General features: G+C 38.7%; 1 protein-coding gene and 1 long non-coding RNA gene across 3 annotated transcripts in view; one reads left to right on the forward strand and one right to left on the reverse strand.

Moving 5' to 3' along the window:
• The window catches only part of kdm4c (lysine (K)-specific demethylase 4C), a 36,180-nt gene extending 20,931 nt beyond the window's left edge, over positions 1-15,249 (forward strand). For both annotated transcript variants that reach the window (XR_015475872.1, NM_001083851.2), the window contains 6 exon segments: positions 823-931; positions 2,749-2,937; positions 5,920-6,090; positions 10,159-10,278; positions 10,374-10,466; positions 14,611-15,249. Coding sequence is in view for 1 of the 2 variants with exons in the window: in NM_001083851.2 (NP_001077320.2) it covers positions 823-931; positions 2,749-2,937; positions 5,920-6,090; positions 10,159-10,278; positions 10,374-10,466; positions 14,611-14,772 (844 nt within the window). In the remaining variant the exon portion in view is untranslated.
• Positions 15,250-20,274: 5,025 nt separating this feature from the next.
• LOC147846810 (uncharacterized) lies at positions 20,275-22,695 on the reverse strand. Its single transcript, XR_015476563.1, has 5 exons — positions 22,562-22,695; positions 21,512-21,638; positions 21,270-21,355; positions 20,918-20,960; positions 20,275-20,820 (listed from the first exon to the last, which is right to left on the reverse strand). It is a non-coding gene; the product is annotated as an uncharacterized LOC147846810 (long non-coding RNA).
• Positions 22,696-22,859: the final 164 nt, after the last annotated feature.

A 22,859-nucleotide genomic window follows, 5' to 3' on the forward strand; every position in this document is an offset into this window, starting at 1 on the left:
ATCACTGTGTATTGAAGATTTTCATAAATTTTACAATTATGTCAATTTTTGTCCTAAATGATTCTGAAAATTAGTTTATCCTTTATTTGCTTGCCATTTTTGGTTATTTTGGTTGCTTTTTTACCCACAAGTTCCTGACTAATTCTAATTAACAGTTGACGTCAGAATTATTAGCCCCCTTTTGATTTTTTTTTCTTTTTTTAAATATTTCCCAAATGATGTTTGACAGAGCAAGGAAATTTTCACAGTATGTCTGATAATATTTTTTTCTTCTTGAAAAAGTCTTATTTGTTTTATTGTGGCAAGAATAAAAGCAGTTTTGAATTTTTTTAAAACTATATTTGGGACAAAATTATTAGCCCCTTTAAGCTAATTTTTTTTCGATAGTCTACAGAACAAACCATCGTTTTAGAATAACTTAATACTAACTAACTTAGAATACCTAAATACTCTAACCTGCCTAGTTCACCCTATTAACTTGTTTAAGCCTTTAAATGTCAGTTTAAGCTTTATAGAAGTGTCTTGAAAAATATCAGGTAAAATATTATTTTCCTGTCATCATGGCAAAGATAAAATAAATCAGTTATTAGAAATATGTTTTTAAAACTATTATGCTTAGAAATGTGCTTCAACAATCGTCCCTCCATTAAACAGAAATTGGGGAAAAAAATAAACAGGGGCGTTAATAATTCTGACTTCAACTGTATAAAAAACAATGCAGAAAATGGCAGATTTTTTACATATGTTCTTGAATATCTACACTGAACATAAGCAAATATGTTGTTGAATGTTTAACTGGATCAATCATGAATTATGCTGTAGATGGGTCCATGTCATGTGTGCGGTGGGGCTCCCTGAGGTGAAGTTCATTGATGTGGTGAAAAGAGCTCCTATTGACATCAGTGCCGTACCTGTACAGAGATATAAACTTGTGAGTAGCACACACACGTATGTATTGCTGGTTTACAGGGACTTTCCATAGGTGTAATGGATTTTATAAAGTAAAAATCACTTATATGGTCTTCCCCATTACTTCTTTTGTAAATAAATAATTTTCGGAAACAAAAAAACAGGAACCACCACACAATTTCAGTTTTTCCAGTACACAACATCATTTAACGGTGATAGCGAAAAAAAAGAGGATAACAGTTCTAAACGATCTTCAATTATTTTTTTGCCTAATAACATTATGGGGTGACGCAGTGGCGCAGTGCTGTCACCTCACAGCAAGAAGGTCGCTGATTCGAGCCTCAGCTGGGTCAGTTGGCATTTCTGTGTGGAGATTGCATTTTCTCCCTCTGTTCGCGTGGGTTTCCTCCAGGTGCTCCAATTTCCCCCACAGTCCAAAGACATGCGGTACAGGTAAATTGGGTAAGCTAAAATTGTCTGTAGTGTATGAGTGTAAATGAGTGTGTGTGGATGTTTCTCAGAGATGGTTTGCGGCTGGAAGGGCATCTGCCACATAAAAGCGTGCTGGATAAGTTGGCGGTTCATTCCAATGTGGCAACCCCGGATTTAAAAAAGGAACTAAGTCGAAAAGAAAATTAATGGATGAATGAATGAATGAATAACGTTATGGATCAGTCATGAATGAAAACAAACGTGTAGCTACAAACTTAAATCCTACGAAACATCCCTATTCAGTTTACTAACACCACTGACAATCAGTTCAATTTTTAAGTGAAAAAAATAATTAAATGACTCACTCGATCTAATCTTCAAAAAGAGCACACAGTTACCTCTTCTGTCAAGTTTTCTGGCTGACTTGAGATTGCTTTGGCTCTGTCTCCCACTATCCTGATCCAGGGGCATAGTTCCATCTTCCTGAGATCTCTTTTGATCAGGTTCATTATCAGATTTACCAACGCAATCTCACGGTAATTCATAACTTTATGATTTAGTGGCTAATTCGGATGAATCCGTACGATTTAATTCATACAATTTTTTTGCTCATTACCCAATGATGGATGGGGTTAGGGGAGGGTGCTACGCATCCTTTTTAAAATCGTACATTTTTGTACGACTGAACTCGTATACTAATTCGTACGAATTAGCCACTAAACGACAAAACGTAAAATACTTACGTTTCCTCATGATATCAGGCTGGACTTGTGGTTTTATGAAAATATGTTTTACTGCTTCTTTGCCTTTTTGAAAATACAAATATTATTTAGACAGGCCACTATGTCATGATTTATTGTTCGCTGCTCACTCAGCGTAAAAACAATCACCAACCATTGAGAGTGATTGTAATCGTAAGTAAGCTGATTGGTGGAAAATATTGTTGCCGGCTAATAGTTATATTTGACTTTTGCTTTAACTTGTGCATGGTGACTACTGTTGTGTGCGCGCACACACAATTCACACACAGCCTTCATTTATACTTATTTACATTTCTCTCTGTTATGCACACATGCAGGTATTAACCATGCACAAGTTAATGCCAGATTAATTCAAATAAATACCGGAATGCAAAACACGAATATCTGACGTTTTCCAGAACAGGATCTGGCAAGATCCGGCTCCAATTAAGCACGGGTCCTACCCCAGACAAAATTTTAATGTCAAAAGATAACTTTAAGTATGATTGTTAAGTGTTTAAAATTAAGAAATCTTCAGGCGTGTCCTTGGAGCTTATGTCATTACTAGCTTATGTCATTAGAGAAAAATCTGTCTTTGTAAAAACCAACACAAACACATGCGCACACACATTTATATTCTTACGTCATTCTCTCTCTCTCTCTGTAGAAGTGTATTTATTGCCGTAACAGGATAAAACGGCTGTCTGGAGCTTGTATTCAGTGCTCTTGTGGCCGTTGCCCGACCTCGTTCCATGTCACCTGTGCTCATGCAGCTGGAGTGCCCATGGAGCCCGATGATTGGCCGTATGTGGTCTTCATCACCTGTCACAGACACCAGTCACGGAGCTCCAGTGCTGTAAGTTCTTGGCAAATCCAACGCAATTTCACGGCAAGTCATAACATTTTGATGTAGCGGCTATTTTGTATGAATTCATACGATCTCTTTTGTACATTTTAGTTGAATTTGCTCATCCCTAAATGACAATTGGGTTTAAGGGTGGGGTTTGGGGTCACGCCTTCTTTTCAAATCGTACGTGTTTGGACAAATGAAATCAAATGAATTAGCCAATTTTCTGACAATATGATAATGTGCTGTATGTACACCAGAATACTTGTTCTGTTATTGACTTTTGGTCTTGCATCAAGTTTGGTAGAGCTTCTGTTGACAATATTTGATGCAGGATATCTGTGAGGTCTTAAAAAGTCTTGAATATCAAAATCTAAATTTTAGCCCTTATAAAGTCTTAAATACACTGAAATATTGACGTTGTCTATGTAAAGCTACCCATTCAGGCCAACACTCATACATTCGCCAACAATTGATCTCAATAAATCTTTTAAAGAGCCCCTATTATGCATAAAAAAGGGTAATTTTTTGGTTTTGGGGTTCTCAAACAAAGGTCTGATATGCATGCAAGGTCAAAAAACATTTTCATTGTCTTATAATATGCATTTATTTTTACATAATTATCCCAACAACACCCATATGATTCATTCAGGGATTAATTTGTTCGCAAACCTCTCTTTGGCGCGATGCTAATCTGTGCTGATTGGTCCAATGACCCAGTCTGTTGTGATTGGTCGACTGCATTCAGCATGAGATCAACAAGTAGTCAGAGTGCAGAGTATGTGTGTGAGCCCAATTCAGGAGTGCATTAAAACAATGCAGTTTAACACCAGCATATTCTTACCCATGACACTCATTCAGTATTTACTGTATCCATACAGTGGCAAAAGCTGAACTATTTTGAAACTTGACCACTGCATGTGTGTATGAACAGCTGACGATGGCTGTAGCAATGACAAACGGCAGTGGATCGCGAGCTCATAAACGCATTTAACTCCTTAAACAAAGCGGCATGCATCACGTTTTCAACGTGGCTTTAGACGTGATAAGAGAGTATAAAGAGTTTACTAGATACAATACAAGCGGTTACAAGTAACAAAATACAATTAAATACATAATATGCTAACTAGAGAAACAAGGAGGCAACCATTTTAATCGCACTTGTTACTTACACTTGTGAAATGGAGGAAGAACCCAATCCATGAACTGTGTACTGTTAAGTTCCTGTCAAGCTCTGACAAAGTCCCATACATCAATAGTCATTTCTGATCTTTCCTTTAACAAATGGCTGATGAATCCCCTGTTGTAAGCATGTGGATTGCTGAAGCACTTCTCAGAAAAATTATGGGAACACAGTACAAGGCTGGGGATATATTGCTGAGGTATTTTTGCAAAAAGAAACTTCAACTACTAAAAAAACAGGGAGCGCTAGCAAGGGAATGACATCTGATGCGGTACAGAGTTTGTTGTTGTCTCAGAAAAAGTTATATTGATTACACATTATATATATTATTTACATAATGCTTTCAGCGTATTATAACAGCTTGTCACCCAGTGATAATCACAGTGATTCTGCAAAATTAACGTTAAAGTGAGTGGCGTTCATCTGACAGGTCCATTTGCGATAGCACCCTCCCAATAGATCATGGGTAACCAACCCTGTTCCTGGAGAGCTACCTTCCTGCAGAATTCAGTCCCAACCCTAATCAAACACACCTGAACCAATTAATAGTGCCTAAAGCAGCACTTGATAATTACAAACAGGTGTGTTTGGTCAGGGTTGCAACTGAAATCTGCAGGAAGGTAGCTCTCCAGGAACAGGGTTGGTGACCCCTGCAATAGATATTGGATAAGATGAAATGACCAAGCATCCAGCCCGAAATATACAATCTCATTGAAGCATTGAAGTTAAAAGCCTACAAGTCTTTGGATGCCAACAATGTTGTTTTGTGTGGTCACGTGCAAGAAATAATGTTCCATGATTACCTGATTCTACACTATGTAGTGCTAAAAACCGAGGTTCTGCCTAGCCAAAGACAAGGAAAGAAGACGGAACTGTACAAGGCCTGGGTAATTAATCATCAACAAGCAAAGCGACTGTATTCTGACAGTGAACCGCACATGTATAGCAGGGTATGTAAACTTACACATAGAGGTAAAGTTGGTTTTATATTCGCACATTCAGACTTTCTCCTTAATAATATAATTTCATAAAAGTATATATGCAAACTCTAAACAGTGAAATCACATTAGCAGCCAATGACTATCAAAGTACAACATTCTTCACAGTCAAATAAACAGTGTTAATGTTGTTTTCAAGTCACACTTGCAGGTTATTTTAGACCGAATATTCAAAGTGTCGTGGTAAACAATATAGGGAGTGTGTCACAAGTTGTCACTGAATGAATGTGTGAATATAAAACTGTAAGAGTTGAAATATTGCAAATATTTTGATATCTTTGACAATTCAAAACATGAGCTGAAAACAGAGACTGGTGACTTAACAACCCAGCAGGTGGGAATGCGGGAAAAACTAATTCCTGCTGCATTTGCATCTGAGTCTGCTGAAACTCGGCTTCATCCACCCCATCTCACATATGGTCATTTCAATGTTTGAATTTAGGGTATAGCCCTGTATAGGTTTCTACTTGTTAGGTGATGACATATGGAATACTATTACTGGGTCCTAATTGTTATTCATTTTAATTGAGAAAATACTAGTTTATGACCACTTTTTAGTCAAATCACACAATAAAGTGAATTTTATATAAAATCTCTGGACTTGCTGCATTACAGACACCAATATTTTAACAATTTATAAAAGATTACTTCACCTTCTGGCCATCTCTGATATTAGGCATTGATATATATATCAAGAAACCCTGTGTTTTTTTTTTTTTGTATTTTAAAGATGCTTTATGGTTTTTAGTCATTAAATGTGTCACACAATTGACCCATTAATGTTGAAAAGTTTTTCTTTTCTCCCCACAGAAAGTAAAAGTTAGCAAAAGCGAATTAGAAGTGGGCCAGACGGTGATCTCCAAACACAAAAACCTCCGGTACTACAGCTCACGTATTACTCAGGTCACGGCCCAGACATTTTACGAGGTCATGTTCGATGACGGCTCCTTCAGCAATGATACATTCCCTGAAGACATTGTGGTGGGTTTATCTCTATTAATCCCCAGTCAGATAACATGTTATTGTCGGTTCCGAAAGTTGCTATGTCAGATAATGTGATTTTTTTTCTTGATAAAATCTTGACTAGTCCTGGGTAACAAATGTTTTAGACTACACGTTCCTTCACGATCTGTCATCCCCGGATGTCTACGATGATTGTTATTTCCCAAAGCAGTCACAGGTGTTGCTATAACAGTTTCTTATCTTAATTTTAATGTTTTTTTTTTATCTTATGTCAATCTCATAATGCTTACTGACAACTAGGCTACATTATTTAAGGGCATTTTTTATGACATTAATAGAATCAAACACATATTCCTTTTTACTATTAGGTTATTTTCTTTTAAATCTAAATGTGTATTGGTGATGCGGTGGCGCAGTAGGTAGTGGTGTTGCCTCACAGCAAGAAGGTTGCTGGTTCAAGCCTCGACTGGCTCAGTTAGCAATTCTGTGTGGAGTTTGCATGTTCTCCCCGCATTGGCGTGGGTTCCTCCGGGTGCTCCAGTTTCCCCCACAGTCCAAAGACATGCGGTACAGGTGAATTGGGTAAGCTAAATTGTCCATAGTGTATGAGTGTAATTGAGAGTGTATGGATGTTTCCCAGAGATGGGTTGCAGCTGGAAGGGCATCCGCTGTGTAAAACATGTGCTGGATAAGTTGGCGGTTCATTCCGCTGTGGCAACCCCGGATTAATAAAGGGACTAAGCCGAAAAGAAAATGAATAAATGTATATTTTCCTGCCATGATTGCTTATTAAACAGTCTCTCGCCTGAACTTCCTGCGAGTGAGATAGAGAAAATGAAAGCACATCAGCAGCAAGAAAAAATCAGATGCTTAAGACAAAATATTGTCATATTAAAAAAAACCAAGTATATGACAGAGATTTGTGATACAATAATCAAAGTGAAGCTTTAACTTAATTCTTATTTTCCACAGAGCTTAACAAATCATCAACCCACACAGTTGAATAGTGGATGGGCACAAACAAAACAAAATAACTCATATACTTTTTTGTTTGGTATAATTTGTTTCTTTATTGGCCAGTTATCTACTAGATAAACAAGCATAACAAGTCCAAGTTGAGGTAAAGTGCTTTAAAATCAGTCTGCTATATACTTCAGTGCCAAAGCACAAACTGGTTAGTTAAATAAAATAAAATCTAACCTAAATAAAATTAAAGTGAAATATTCACAGTTTTAGAGAAACAAAAGGTTTACAATGTCCCCGAGACGGGGAACGTAAATGTTATGTGGAAAAAATGTTTACTATGGGGATTTTTGCTAGAAAGCTAATCATCTGAAGAATAATAAAACGGAAATGAAATGCTAATAAATTGGTGGTATCAGCATACGCAGCTGGCAGCAAAGCTGATTGTAATTAAGTTCTGTATAAAGATACCAACCATGCAACGCTAAGTTTCTTTTTTAGCTGAAGAGCGGAACTATAGCTGTCAGCTGAGACGCAACCACTGTGGCAAAATAGCATAGCATTTCCATTTCCCCCTTGGTCAACGAGGGTTACGTAGTAACTGTTTTGTTCCCCAGTGGGAGAGGAACTTCAATGCTATGTGAAAAAACTTCCATTATGGGCAAATGTATGGAGAACGCCACAGTGACTGAACCTTACCATGTTGCTGGTGAGAGATTTGCCAGGCTCCAGCATGAGCACACCATCATCACCAGGGATGCAGCCCTCCAACGTGTCTCCTGGCCCAAACTTACCTTACTTACCTGTGAAGTGCTTAAAGGCTTATTTATATATTTTGCCAGATTCTAAAAAATACACCTAGTTAAGTTCTATGAATTTTAAAATACGACAGTACGTTGGGAAAGCATGCCAGTCCCAAAAGGGGAGGATGCTGCTGAGGCCACCAGCTGCCCAAATGGGGAGACCTGGTTGCATAAAGACATATGGAGTAACCCTGAGATGAGGGAGTACAAATAGGAATGATGCTTAGCGGGGAGGGATGACACAGGCCCACCTGAAGAGGGGGGAACTGTACCATGGCATACAGAGTAAAGCATATGGGATCGCGCAAAGCAGCCATATCACCCTGCAGCCCAAGACCGGTTACTCACAGGGCTGAGCCTGGTCAGTACTTGGATGGGAGACCACAAGGGAAAACTCGGTTGCTGTTGGAAGTGGTGTTAGAGGGGCTAGCATGAGGCGCGCAATCTGTGTGAGTCCTAACGCCCCAGTAAAATAAAGGGGACACTATACTATCAGTGAGCGTAAAGAGTAGGGGTGTAACCCCAGTGTCCTGGCCAAAGTCCCTCAAGCGGCCCTTACGATGGACTCCCAATCATCCTTATATATACGGCCATACACAGTATAATGCGCAGGATAAACACATTACATTACCTATACCCGGAATGCGGGCTGACCGAGCTGGCATGCCAACAACGGAATAGGCCAGGCACCCAACTCCTTCACTGAGACAGGTACTGGGGGCTTCAGAGGAACTCTGTAGGGTTCAACAAATGGGGAACTCAACTGGAAAAAGTGAAAAGGGCCCACGTATCTCTGTTAGAGAGAAAGGTGTAGCAAGCATGTTACAACACCAAACCGAATTTACTCATTCACTGGAGTTATACAGCACACTTGAGTAAATCGGCTCTACTCGAAGATTATAAAATCTCGCTAAATTATTAGGTGTCACCCAGCCCGCATCTCTACAGATTTCTGCAATGCCCAGCCCTCCACTGGAGAAAGAGCAAGTCCCCTCATCTCCGGATGGCCCAACTCAGGGACGCTTTGCGGTCTGTTTACCAGACTTAATGGCACCCTGGGATGGGGGCACTGAATGTCTGCGGGGTGCTAGATACTGCCGCTTAGCCGGAGGAGCAGGTGGGGGCAGTGGAGCTGGTCTTGAAGCTGCAGGCAGGCACCCTTGACAAGTAGCAGTCAAGGTGGATGGTGGGAACGGTCTTACGAACATGTCGATAGATGACTTCACCCATCGCATTTGACTGCTCTTTCACCGCAGTGACTTCCTGGGTGAATTCACCAACGGTGTCGTCGAACAGGCCAGCATGGGATATGGATGCATTAATAAAGCGAACTTTGTCAACATCATGCATATCAGCCAGGTTTAGCCAGAAGTGGTGTTCCTAGACCCCTAGTGTGTGGCCGACTTGGTGATACGCAGAGCATAGTAGTTTGCGGTGTGGAGCTCATGCATCAGGCCTGGGTTGGAACCTTTGTGCAGCTTGGCCAATACCTGTGCTTGGTAGCGCTAATACATGGCCATTGCGTACTGGCCAGAACCAGCCTGGCCCGTGGCGGTGTAGGCTCTTACCCCGAAAGGAACACAGATAACCTACACGCCTTGGACGTAAGACTATGCTGATTGCGCCAGGAAGAGGCACCATGCGGGCAAAGATTGATCGCAATGGCATGTTCAACCTGGAGAACTGCCTCGTACCCCCTGGCTGCTTTACCGTCAACGGTGGTGAAAGTGGAAGCGCACACGGATCTGGCAGAGAAAGGTCCCCTCCAAGAAGTATGAGCTCACTGTGCACTTCCAGGAAGAAGGTGACGAATGATTTAGAAGGCTTGGCCTTCTTCTAAACCTCCACCTAGCACCCATCTAGTCAGTCCGGCCATGGGGATGGGGGATAAAACATCTCCAGACCCACAGCCGAAGCAGCCCAGGAAAGCACGGCCATCATATCTGCCTCTAGATACGATGCCTCGCTCATCACTCCGGAAGGAGGGAGCGGTCTAGATCCTCATCAGAAAATAACAGCTCACCCTCTGATGCAGCGATGGACATCTGGTCCTTGGTGTCATCGAGTGAGAGGGCGACCATCCAGGAGAATGGAGTGCTTCACTCACTTGAAGCTTGGATGTAGCCCGCTGGGGAGTGGAAGTCTTGTGTCACGATGCCCATTTGTCGTTTATGACTCCCCACGACATCCTACGTTAAGGAAATGTTGCCGAAATCTTGACAAAATTGTGTGATCTGACCAGGGCTTTAGACATTATTTAGGATTAGGATCCAGTTGTTTGTTTTCAGTGAATGAGCATCTCTTCTCTTTCGCTCTACAGAGCAGAGACTGTGCTTTGCTTGGCCCTCCTGAAGTTGGGGAGACAGTTCAGGTGAAGTGGCCTGATGGACTTTTATATGGAGCCAAATATCTTGGCTCGAACACTTCATATATGTATCAGGTACATTCTCTAACAGTCACATCAAGTACTGCTGCTCTGCTATTACTTGAGTAATCAATCCCTTAAGCTGAGTTCTGTTTTGTTTTTGATTGTAGGTGGAGTTTGAAGATGGATCCCAAGTATTGGCAAAGCGAGAGGACATTTACACACTCAATGAAGACCTGCCCAAAAAAGTCAAAGGTCGTTTGGTGAGTTTTCACATAAAGGTGTGAGCGTGGTGATTGGAGAAACACACCTTAAAGTTTTCAATTTACCACGCTATGCCAGATTAACGCCAATAACTTGGAGGTATGTGAAAGTGCTAAATCTGATCAGCGTTCTTCTTCTAATATTTTAATATTTTTATTCTAAAAGTTTTTATACTGTTCTTCAGAATTTATGTGACTTGTGAAGTATGTTTAAAAACTGCTCATTTACTCCTGTTAGAACAACTTAAAATAGAACTAAGTGACCTTGATAAATTTCAGTAAAGAGTTGACTGTTCATAAAGTTTGATTAATCTGTATTTGTGTAATTTAGGCCCTGTTAACACCTGATATTAAAGGGGTGGTCCACTACAATATCATATTTTGAACTTTAGTTGATGTGTAATGTAGCTGTGTGAACATAAACAGCATTTCTGAATGTAAAAAGCTCAAAGTTCAATGCAAAGGGAGACCTTGGCTTTTACAGAGTTAGCTTAGCAAAGCCTACAATGAACAAACTTTGGGGACTACAAAAAAATACTTCTGGGCCAGTGAGATCACAATCATACTTTTACCGCGTACACCTACTGCGCAGCTCAGGGGCGTGGCCAGAGGCACTGTAATGTTACAGCAGCGAAAGCTAAAACGCAGTCGAAACGCTGCTATTTCCACAGGTTTCTTCTGTTTCTGTATGTGGGCTTCCAAAAGACACGACACAAAGACAGAAGTGCTTACAGTTCAATATTAAATATGTTCCAGAGAATTATAAAATACATTGCAAGCATGATTTGACAAAACACAGCTTCCACAATCTCTCACAGTTCAGTGCTGGATTTGGTTAAAATCTCCTTAAAGAAGGAGCAGCTCCAACAAGCAGAAGTTGTGAACTCTGAGCCACAACCTGTAAGTGTTCTTCTTTGTTAAAATTGATCATGACATGTACAGTGTCTAGCGTTAATGGTATTCTGTAGCAAAGATGTAACGTTAAACAATGGGAAATGCTGTTTAACACCGCAAACGATTTTCCTACAAATTCATATTTATCAGTCAAACCGCTGTCAACACACACACACACACACACACTTTACCAGCGTGTACAGCGTCTCGTCTTTCTATAGGCAGCTTTTCCATGCGTTTTTCATCTCAGATAAAGAACTCGCAAAAGATATGTGAGCGATTCATATTACTTACACATGCACATTTCGAATATATGTGAAAGACGTTTTGTAATGTGTTGAGTTAAAAAATTACAGGAGAGCTCGCCTAACTCAGTGTAGCAGCAGAAAAATCAATCAAGGCTCACACAGGTTGCATCCCAAATCTTGTGGTTTATTCTTCTGTCAACAGCGTCACTGTATATTACATTAAATAACTCAAACATCAGTCGAAACAAATGTGTCGAAGCTTCGAAAAATTTTAGATACCTTCTTCTACAGTGACATCTAGTGGTAATTTTGTATGTGTTGCCCTGGAACAGCTTCAGCAAACAAACAGTTATGCAAATTGAATGATTAAACCCCACATTGTAGATTTGGGGTTAAGTGAAGTTGAGGAGGTGTTCGGGGGTGGGGTCTCTCAATAACACTGTTGAGAGCTGGGATAGGATGCAGCGGGTTTTGGGCGGCCGCTGCGATCAGGTACTGTACCAAAGTTGGCGACCTTGGGGTGTTTACAGACTGTACCATAAAAAGGGGAGGGGAGGGGGTGCGGGGGAATTAAGGGAGCTTTCCGAAAAATTTTTTAAAACTGGACGGTTGTGGGAGATTGGTCTGAAATACGGGAGACTCCCGGGGAGTGTTTCAGGTATGGTCATGTTGTAAAAAAATAAATGAATGAAAAGAGAAGAGAACCCAGTCCAGGAGACTCGAAACAAGCAGAATTCCTTTATTGAGACGTGTTGGTTAATCTGCAGTCATACAGCGTCTTTAAGATGTCCATGTGTCTGCAAGAGCCTGCTAGAGGTCTGCAGTCTGCAAGTTCTTTCACAAGTCTGTCAAGTCTCACACAAGTCTGAATTGAGACAAAGATTTCATGTCTATATTGTGTTTTTAGGAGGAGGGGATATGGCTAAACAAAGCATGCAAATTAAGAGTTGGAGTCAGCATGGCATAGGTGTTAAAAAAACTGCCCAGCTGCTGACCACACAAGTTAATCAACATAGGCCCCGTTTACACTAGTGCGTTTTAGTTTTAAAACGGCGTTGTAGAATGAAAACGATCCGCGTCCACACTCGCGTTTTACCCAGCGTTTCTGAACTGCTCTCCGTCCACACCAAAACGCTGAAAACGCACATCACGTGACCACACACACACTCTCGGGCAAGCGCTCCAGCATTTCTACCCAGATGAGAGCTCTGCTTGTCGGACTGCTCATCACGCATCTCCCGCTGGATCTAATCTCACTATATTTGCTGAACGTGATATTTCATTCATGTTGTTGTCTTTATCTAACGACATAGGCCAATTCCCTGACGTTGGTCATTGGAATCTATTAAGTTACTTGTTCACGGGTAACATGTTTTGGTTAAGTGCAAAGATAAGTTAATGATTAATCCAGGTACATTGACTGATCGCTTGCCTTTATTTCCTACAATGTATAAACTTATTGTATGTTATACTTTTATAATTATCGATTATTAAAACTGATATTCAGCAAAAGAGAGGGTGCGTTTCGTATTTTCACTGAAATTGAAAGAAGGCAGTTGTTATCGGCTCCGTTTTGTTATAAATATCCACACAGTGAAGATGACGCTCATATATGCAGCACGACGCCTCAACATTTCTGCTGTCTGTTAAGTTGCTAATATTAAAAAGAAAATAGGCAGTTCCTTAAATCATGTTTACGTTTTATTGTTGAGAAAGGGAAACAACGTAGCCAAGGTGATGTGAATGAAGTTATAAAGTACACTGTTCCCTTTGAAGATTTACCCGTGTCCTCGGTATGTTTTCCATATCAAACTGAGAAGGGGGAGACTGCAGCCTTGATCAAACTTGCGAAGTCTTAACTTACAAGAAGAGGATGCAAGACTGAACTGTGTGTGGGCTACTTAATATTGAGAAAAAGCCCCAATCAGATAGGCGAACGTTTGCAGCCCCGCCTCCGTTTTCAGATGTCTCCGTCTTTCCCCATCCACACTGAGACGGAGCAGCAGCGTTTTAGAATGAAAACGGCCTCTCCAGCGTTTTCAAAAAGCTCCGTTTTCGGCGCTCGAGAACTCCGGCGTAGTGTGGACGGATGGCGTAACCGTAGCAAAACTTACGCGTTTTCAAACTAAAACGCACTAGTGTAAACGGGGCCATAGGGTTTCTGTAGCATAAAAGCAACTCCCGGAGACAAAGACAGAGTCGTTTAAAGCATTTGCATCACTGGCTTAGCCTGTAGTCAGAAAGATAAAGGTTAAATGTCCCTCCTAGCTGGGATGTTAATGAAATGATATAATTAAAAACCAAAGAATATAACTTTTCAGTTATACGTAGATTATTGTTCATTTGAAATTAGATGATATAAATTTATATTTCCACAGTCACTTCACAGCAAGAAGGTCGTAGGTTTGAATCCCAGCTGGGCCAGTTGGCATTTCTGTGTGGAGTTTGCATGTTCTCCTTGTGCTGACGTGGGTATCCTCTGGGTGCTACAGTTTCCCCCACAGTCCAAAGATGTGGTATATGTAAAATGGATGAACTAAATTGGCTGTAGTGTATGAGTGTGTGTGTAAATGAGTGTTGCTCGGTTGTGGCTGGAAGGGCTTCTGTTGCACAAAATACATGCTGGAATAGTTGGCGGTACATTCTGCTGTGGCAACCCCCTGATAAATAAGGGACTAAGCTGAAGAAAAATTAATAAATGAATTAATGAACTGTGTGGAGACATGAATGCATGGGGAGCAGAGAGAGGGAAATGAACGGCAAATGACCTTGAGCCGGAATCAAACTCAGGTTGCCGTGAGCACATCAGTGCTGTTACAAATACCCATCTTAATGCCAAATGTAACAGGGCCTAAGAAATGATTGTTATTGACGACACCGGTGGACATTGTGTGAACTGCAGTAAATCATGTTATCTCTGGTTGAAAATGAACAAGTGGTCGTTAAATGTTTGACCATGTTCATGAATGCTGTATTGACATATTTGTGTATTTGCTTTGCAGTCCACGGCATCCAGCATGCGTTTCCAGGATGCATTCTTCACCACACAAGGTGAAAGGAAAAGACGACGCACACCGAATTCTCGATTCCAGACGGATTACATTGCCCATATCAGTCCTCGAACCTTTGCCAGGTTGTCAGAAACCCGCAGTAAAGCCAACTAATGGAGTTAAAAGAGCCCTTAAATAAGAAAAGGAGCTGCTTTCAATTATGTTTGAAGATTGTACATCACTGAGATCAGGATTTTTCAAAGCGGCAAAAGTGGTCTCATATGTCAGGGACAAGAATGTTTTTCTAAATTAGAAGTTTTCCTGTTATATTTCAGAGGTTTTTTCTAGCCTCGAATGGTATTCTGTAGCATCGTACTCTTGTCATTTCCTTTCATCACTGCTGAGACTAATTTTACCCGCATGCTTTTTTTTTGTAAATGATTTGTCGTGTACCGTCATGCACCATTCCTAGTCACTGATGTTATTAGTGTTGAGCTTACAATTGTATAAATAAAAAAATGCTACTGATGTCCGGCAAAGCACATGTCACCTTTTACTTAAAATATTGATCTCTGTATTCATTTGGCATTCTTTCTTTTCTATGTGGTGCTGCTGAAAAAATAAATAAATAAAGAAGTGTTTGCTTTGTGATCTGTGACTTTTCCTCAGTTAATGAAATGGCTTAGTAATATTTATATAACTGATCAATATTGTATTTATTAATTAATACACATTTTCAGATTATAGCTTCCAATAGCAACAGAAAAAAAGTTCATCTTTGATAGTAACCAACTCAAAAACAGAATTTGGACTAGTAATCAGTGAAGCCTGTCAAGTACAAGTAATAAAGTCGAGGAAGGTCAATATCATAAGATATAATTTTAATCATATTCCAATCATTATTTATGTTTTACTTTGGATTCAGGTTTCTTCTAAAAAAATATTTTCTTTTACAGAATCTATTGTTGAGCCAAAATGTGTCTTAAATCAAATATTTTAGCAAATGCATGCCTTTTTAAACTATGTTTGAAATTTGGACTGCTTATTATCATGATAAAACAGGATCCAAATCCCAGTTGCTGTTTTTTTGGGCCCAACGCAACATGACAAATGAGTGCAGTTTCACCCACAGACCGAATTGACAGGCACATTGTTTTTATAATAACATGCATACACGTTCTCAAAACCTTTTTTGTAAATGAACTGGGATTAAAATATCTGTTCCAAAATATCTGCTCTGGGATTTTTTAAAAGTTTAAAATGTGTTTAAAAATCGCTACACACACACACACACACACACACACACACACACACACACACACACACACACACATATATATATATATATATATATATATATATATATATATATATATATATATATATATAAGGGTGGAGCCGAACCCGAATACGGTATTCGGAAAGGCACGAATAGCGTGTTTTTACGAATACTTGATTCGAACAAATACTTGAAAAATTATTTGTATTCGGGAGCAAGAAAAACACTATATCAAAAAGCAGCGTTTCCTCATGAGACCACAGTGGATGCCCGCGTGAGTGAGTGAGTGAGAGAGAGAGAGAGAGAGAGAATTTTTTTTTTTGAATTTTGAATACACTTTTATTTAATACAAAAATTTTAAACTACAACATGTTTCATTGCTTTAAACAAACACATTTCAAAATCACACTATATTTTCTTCAAAAATCAATACATTATTTTCAACCCAACACAACATATTTTTCACACTCCACGTCTTCAAACTTGTCCAACTCGTTCATTGACAAATAAAAATTAAAATCATGCCTTATTCTTGCTCTGATAAGCCCTTTAAAAATCAGTTCAACTTTATGATTGGTCTCATACAAAATCTTGTGCCTCCTACTCATGTATATGGCCATTTTTGCTTGTCCTAATATAAAATTTAACACACGCCCTTTTCCTTTTTCTTTCTTTCCATATTTAAAACCAAACACAAACACCGTTTTTGTAAACATCTCATCAACGGAAAGGAAAATAACCTCCAATAAATTGAATAAAGACCCCAGTCTTTCACGATGCATAAAACAATGAAAAATTGTCTCTCTTTCATCACAAAAAGGACATTTATCATGCACAGTTGGATTCAGTATTGAGATAAAAGCATTGACTGCAATAATACCCTTTAACACCCTCCACTGAAGATCTCCAACATTTTTAGTCAATGGTGGTTTGTAAACTGAACTCCAAACAGGCATAACATCACTATCAACATTTAAATGTTCTCTCCATGGTGTATCAACACATTGTAATTTTTCTTTGTTTATCACTTTTACACAAATCTTATACAGAATCTTGCCTCCCATAGAATCAAAAATAATGTCTCTTGAAGTCTTTAAACTCTCCATTCCTGAAGGATTTTGTTGTAGGACCAAACTTGGAAACGAATCCATTATATTTGGCACTGTTCGTAATGATAAAAAGTTCCAGTCTTCTTGACTCAATGTCTCTCTTAGTTTTTTGAGCAATAAATGAACTTTTCTTGTTGATCTTATACTCAGTCTTTGAGCGACTGCATCAGCATTGTCCAGATTATCCCCCGCTACTTCTATCAAGTTCTTCATTTTTGTCATTTTTGCATTAAAAAGCAACTGTTTTAAACCAGGTGTTTTATCATCACAAAGGTCCAAGCGTGCGCCATTTATTAGTGGTTCTTCTAAAAACCAATATAAAGAGTTATGAGACAACATTCTTTTATTCTTTACTAAACACCAGGCTCTTCTAACACTCTCATAGAAAGGAGATATACACTTTAAATCAAATTTAGAACAGTCCAGCAAAAAAAGGTTCTTTCCAAAACCCCATCCACCAACTTTACCTAAAAGACAACTCGTTATGCTAGTCCAAACCACATCTGATTTATATAGAAACTTTTGTACAAATTGTAACCTAAAAGCTGCTTTTCTACTCATCAAATCTATAATACCTTGTCCACCTTCTTCTTTTGGAAGGTATAGCACAGCTCTAGGTACCCAATGTAATTTATTCCAAAAAAAATCTATCAATTTGGCTTGTATTTTTTCTAAAATTCCAGCAGGTGGCTCTAAAACAGACAGTTTATGCCATAAAGAGGATGCAACTAAATTATTTATAATTAAGGCTCTCCCCCTAAAAGACATTTTTGGTAATAACCAACTCCATCTTTCTAGTCTTCCATCAACAATATCACATATATTTTCCCATTTTTTTTTGATTAGTTGCTTCATCCCCCAAGTAAATGCCCAAATATTTTAATATATTCTTTGACCAACTCATTCCACCTGGCAAAAACAATATTTCTCTTTCCCATTGTCCTTCAAGACAAGCTGCACTTTTCCCCAAATTAATTCTTGCAGATGAAAACTTGCCATAATTAGTCACAATATCAACTAACTTATTTATATCATTTTGGCCATTAAATAGCACCATTATATCATCAGCATACACTGACAGTTTTACTGGTGGAAAGAGATTTTCACATTTAAAACCTTCCAATTCTCTTCTTATTTTATTTAACAAAGGTTCTAAAGCTATTGAATAGAGCATCCCTGATAATGCACAACCCTGACGTATTCCTCTATTAATTTTAAAAGGAACAGACAAACCACCATTGATTTTCAGTATACTTCCAATACCACTATATAACACCTTAATCATGTCAATAAAAACAATTGGGAATCCAAATGCCTCAAAAGTGTTCCATAAAAACTGATGTTCAACCCGGTCAAATGCTTTTTCCTGGTCTAGAGTCAATAAACCCACCTTCAATCCAAAGATTTTAGAAACTTCAAACACATCTCTAATCAATGATACTACTACTATTGATCTATTGGGCACACAATAAGATTGATCTATATGAATTACCTGTCCCATTACTTCTCTTAGTCTATTGGCCAAAGCTTTTGATAAAATCTTGTAGTCAGTGCATAACAAGGCCACTGGTCTCCAGTTTTTAACCTCCTTGAGGTCACCTTTCTTTGGGAGTAGTGTTAAGACTGCTCTCCTGCAACTTACAGGCAGTTTTCCTTTACTCAAGCTGTTGCTTAACACCTCTAACAAGTCTTCTCCCAAGAAGAACCAGTAAGCTTTGTAAAACTCCACAGGCAGCCCATCTAAACCTGGAGCTTTACCATTCTTCATACTTTGCAATGCCTTAAAAAGTTCCTCTGTAGTTGGAGGACACACAAGGTCAGCAAATGACTCTTTAGTCACTTGTGGGAGATCTACAAGAAACTGATTGATTGACTGATCCTCCACATAATCACATGCATACAGCTCTTTATAAAAACCCACAGCCCTTTTTCGAATATCAAAATCCATAGTCAAATCCGTTCCATCCACAGACCGTAAGCACTGAATATTTTTTCTTTGGCCATTTCTTTTCCAAACTAAAGAAGAATTTGGACGGGGAATCCATTTCAGAAATATTCTGAAATCTCGACCTAACCAACGCTCCTTGAGCTCTATTGTCCAACAAATTGGCTAGTTCATTTTTTTTATTCTTAAGTATTTGCATGTGACCTTGATCTCTTAAAACTTCACTCAGAAACTTAAGTTTAGCAATATCTTTTTCTAAATTCTTTATGTTTTGAATGATGTCCTTAGTGACATTAGAAGTATACTGTTTACATAGTTCTTGTATTTTTAATTTGCCAATATCCCACCATTGTTGTATGGAGGTATAATTGCATTTTTGAGTTCTCCACCCTAACCAAAAAGAAAATAAACATTTTCTAAAAAAAGCATCTTCAATCAATGTACTATTAAAATGCCAATATGCACTCTTATATTTTACAGATTTAATATACATACAAACTTCAACCATAGAGTGATCAGAGCAACCAACAGGATAAATATCACAAGATTTAAAACACTGCAACTGATGCTTAAAGCAGTAAAAATGATCCAACCTGGCCAATGAAACACAATTTTCCTTAATATGAGACCATGTGTATTGTTTTTCTTTAAAATTAAAATTCCTCCAAATATCACAAAGTTGGTGGGATTTCATTATATGTAGCAATTTCTGTCTTGACGCTGCATGAGGTTCAATGTGATTTCTATCAATGTCATAACCTGTGCAATTAAAATCACCCGCAAGTAATACAATATTTCCTACTTCACATTGCTTAAGATAGTTAGACAGTGTCTCTTAAAACAACATCCTTTCTATTGGTTTCACAGGAGCGTAAACATTTATTAATTCCATAGTAATGTTTTCAAATTTTACAACCAGTTTAAGCACCCTACCTTCTATTATTTCAAAAGAGTCACAAGATATTGGTAAGAAACTTTTAGAAAACAACACAGCTATCCCAGCACTAACAGCAGTCTTGTGACTAAAATAAATATTTCCTTCCCAATCCTTTTGCCAATCAACTTCATCCTCTTTTGTACACAGCAAAATTTGGGGACCCAAAACAACTCTATGGGTGTTAATTTCAACACTTTGAAAGTGTCTCATGGGGTCCACTCAAAACAGAGTTAAATCAACATTTTCAAAAGGGTTGGCACATTGACACCGAAGTAAGGGTTAATTTTAACTCTGGGCAGAGTTAAAAAATGTAACTATATTTAACACCGCCTGGTGTAATATATTGTTATTTTATTCAACTCTCTTGAGTGTAAAGATGGTAAAAAGGTCAAATAGACTGTAAATCATAAAAGAAAAAACATTTTATTTGAAAACATTCACCACTTCAACAATTCATTCAGTTTTTAAAATGCAACAATGTCAAATATGCTTTAAATCTTTTATTAGTACAGACAGTATCAACAAAATATGTATGACCAGTGCTCAAAAAGGCTGTTTTAGTCCTTTGGTCCAAACTTGATGTTTCATCAGAGCAATTTGAAAGTTCAATATATCGTCACTCATAGTTTTCTTCTGAACGCATAGTTTTCTTCTGAAATTACATTTTAAACAACTTGGCGTGCAAATCTTTCACTTCTGGTGTTTCCTTGGTCCTCCATATCAAACACAGCAGTTTAAATGAAGGTATAAATGCTGTAAACTTGTGTGAAAACAAACTGGAGCTAGGAAATCTCATCAAGCATGTCCTGTGAATGAAGTGCTTCCCAGCCACAGGATGACCTTTTTATCCATGATGATGTAGCAGCTGCTGATCGCTCGTCTGGTGGTTCCTGATGCACGGATATACTGTAGGGTGATGCTCATCTCAGAACTCTTCAAGACTCCAGCATGACTAAGATAAATGTTTGAAAACAAATTGCAATCAAATTCTATGATATATTTAAAAGAACATTTAAAGTAAACAAAACATTCAAGAAATCTAAACTCACCTTTTGAAAATCTACATGATGATCCACAACTTGACTCTCCCAGCTGGTTGAGGTGACAGGATATGGAAAAGTGGAAAACACACATACATCACTGTTGGATCTCCAAAAACAATTAGGTTAACCACTATGACTAGAACTGGAAAAACAGGCAGCTGTCTGTCCAGAATCCTGAATTTAACACAACACTTGGAGCAAAATTTAGAGGAGCTTAAAATCTTTTATATCATTTAGTGATGCTGACTTCCCCAAAATATTGGCCACAGTGTAAAAATATTCATAAACTTACAGTTTTCGGTAAGCGTGTGCGTGCGTGTGTGTGTATGTGTGTGTGTGTGCGTGCGTGTTTCTTTACCAGATTCAACTTGTTAGGCCCTTTCAGGTCCAGTATTGACGCCACCTTTCCTGGAGTCTAGCAGATGTTTCAGGTCCAAATATAATCTAAAATATTAGGATAAGCAGAAGAGGAAAACATTATTTAAGTAACAGTTCACCCACAATACAAAACTTATCACCTTCATGTCATTTGTTATTCTCTAATGCTCTAATACCCTCTCAGCTTATTGTGAAACAAATACAGAACTTTATCAAACATACCTTCATTATTATCACCACATATGACCAAGAAGGTGTGCTTGGTCATTTCACCAACTCTGGAAATACACCATCCGTCTCCAATCAGCCACCATCACAGGGTCTTGTGTTATTGTATAGAGAACTGTGGCTGTTAAAAAACAACACCACATTAGTATCTAACACATATGCATAACCTTCAGATAAAAAAGAGAGATGAACATCACAAAGTATGCCTCACACTTTTTCAGATATCTTTTGATTCAGATGTTGATTATTGATAATAAATCTACAAATCAAACCTGTATCATCATTAGGCTGCTCAAATATGAATTGTTGATTAATTTTACAGACAGGTGGCTGTTTACAACGCACTAAATTGTCTTTAATAAAACGGAAATGTTGTGTACAGTACATGCTAAGTTTAGCCTATAGTTTTAAGCACAATATCATGCGGGAGGAAAAGCTTGACTAAGATGTTCCTGACTACAGAAATAGCCTAACTTACTAACGTCAGACATCCCGAGTTGGGAAAAGTAATTTTTGGGGGATACAGAGTTGATTTGCGGGAGGTAGCGGGAGAGACGAGTACCTGAAGAACAATGGGATAACTTGCGCGCGACGTACCTGAAGAGCTGGGAGGGATGCGGTGGAGAGGGGTGTGCAAAGTGTTTAATGACCGGGCGGGAGACGCGCGATTTCCGGGAGATTATCATTCATTTGCGGGCATCTACTTGGGCATATGGGAGTCTCTGTGCATTTGCGGGATAACGTTAACGTTAGTCCCGCAACTTCCGGGAGACTTCTGTAACGTTAAATGTCTGAGTGCAAACGCGGTCATTTAAAGACATTAATGTTAACATTCCGACCTTAATAGTTGTCAACACTTAATATAATTCAAGCGTACCTTATCACGTGAGTTTTATGGACTAACGGTATATGGACGGCCACAATTGAACCAGTTTAAAAGGGCCGCGGTGTTTAAAATAACCAAATTAACATACACGAATAACAAACAATCATATGTTTTAGTCAGGACGCCTTTTACAAGTAAGCATATGTTCATTTACTCACCAGATATGTTTTCGAAATTCTCCAGAGCTTATGGAAACCGTCCTGTGTTGCCGTTAGCATCCGGGCAGAGTAACGTTAGGCTAGAAGGCTCGGAGTCCGGGGATTCCCTCGCTAGTTTGCTTCGAATTAAAGGAGAAGTGTCGATTTTATTTTACAGATGGGTAACAACGCACAAAATGGCATTAAGCGTGACAGAAATGTGTTGAACATGTACATTTGATGTTTTTATGCAATATGTATGCGTGATTCTTGAAAAGAAGTCAATAGTACTGCAGTTAAGCTAGATACACAAACGACC

The sequence above is a fragment of the Danio rerio genome, chromosome 1, assembly GCF_052040795.2.
Source record: "Danio rerio strain M-AB ecotype USA chromosome 1, GRCz13ab, whole genome shotgun sequence".
In the NCBI taxonomy this organism is placed as follows: domain Eukaryota; kingdom Metazoa; phylum Chordata; class Actinopteri; order Cypriniformes; family Danionidae; genus Danio; species Danio rerio.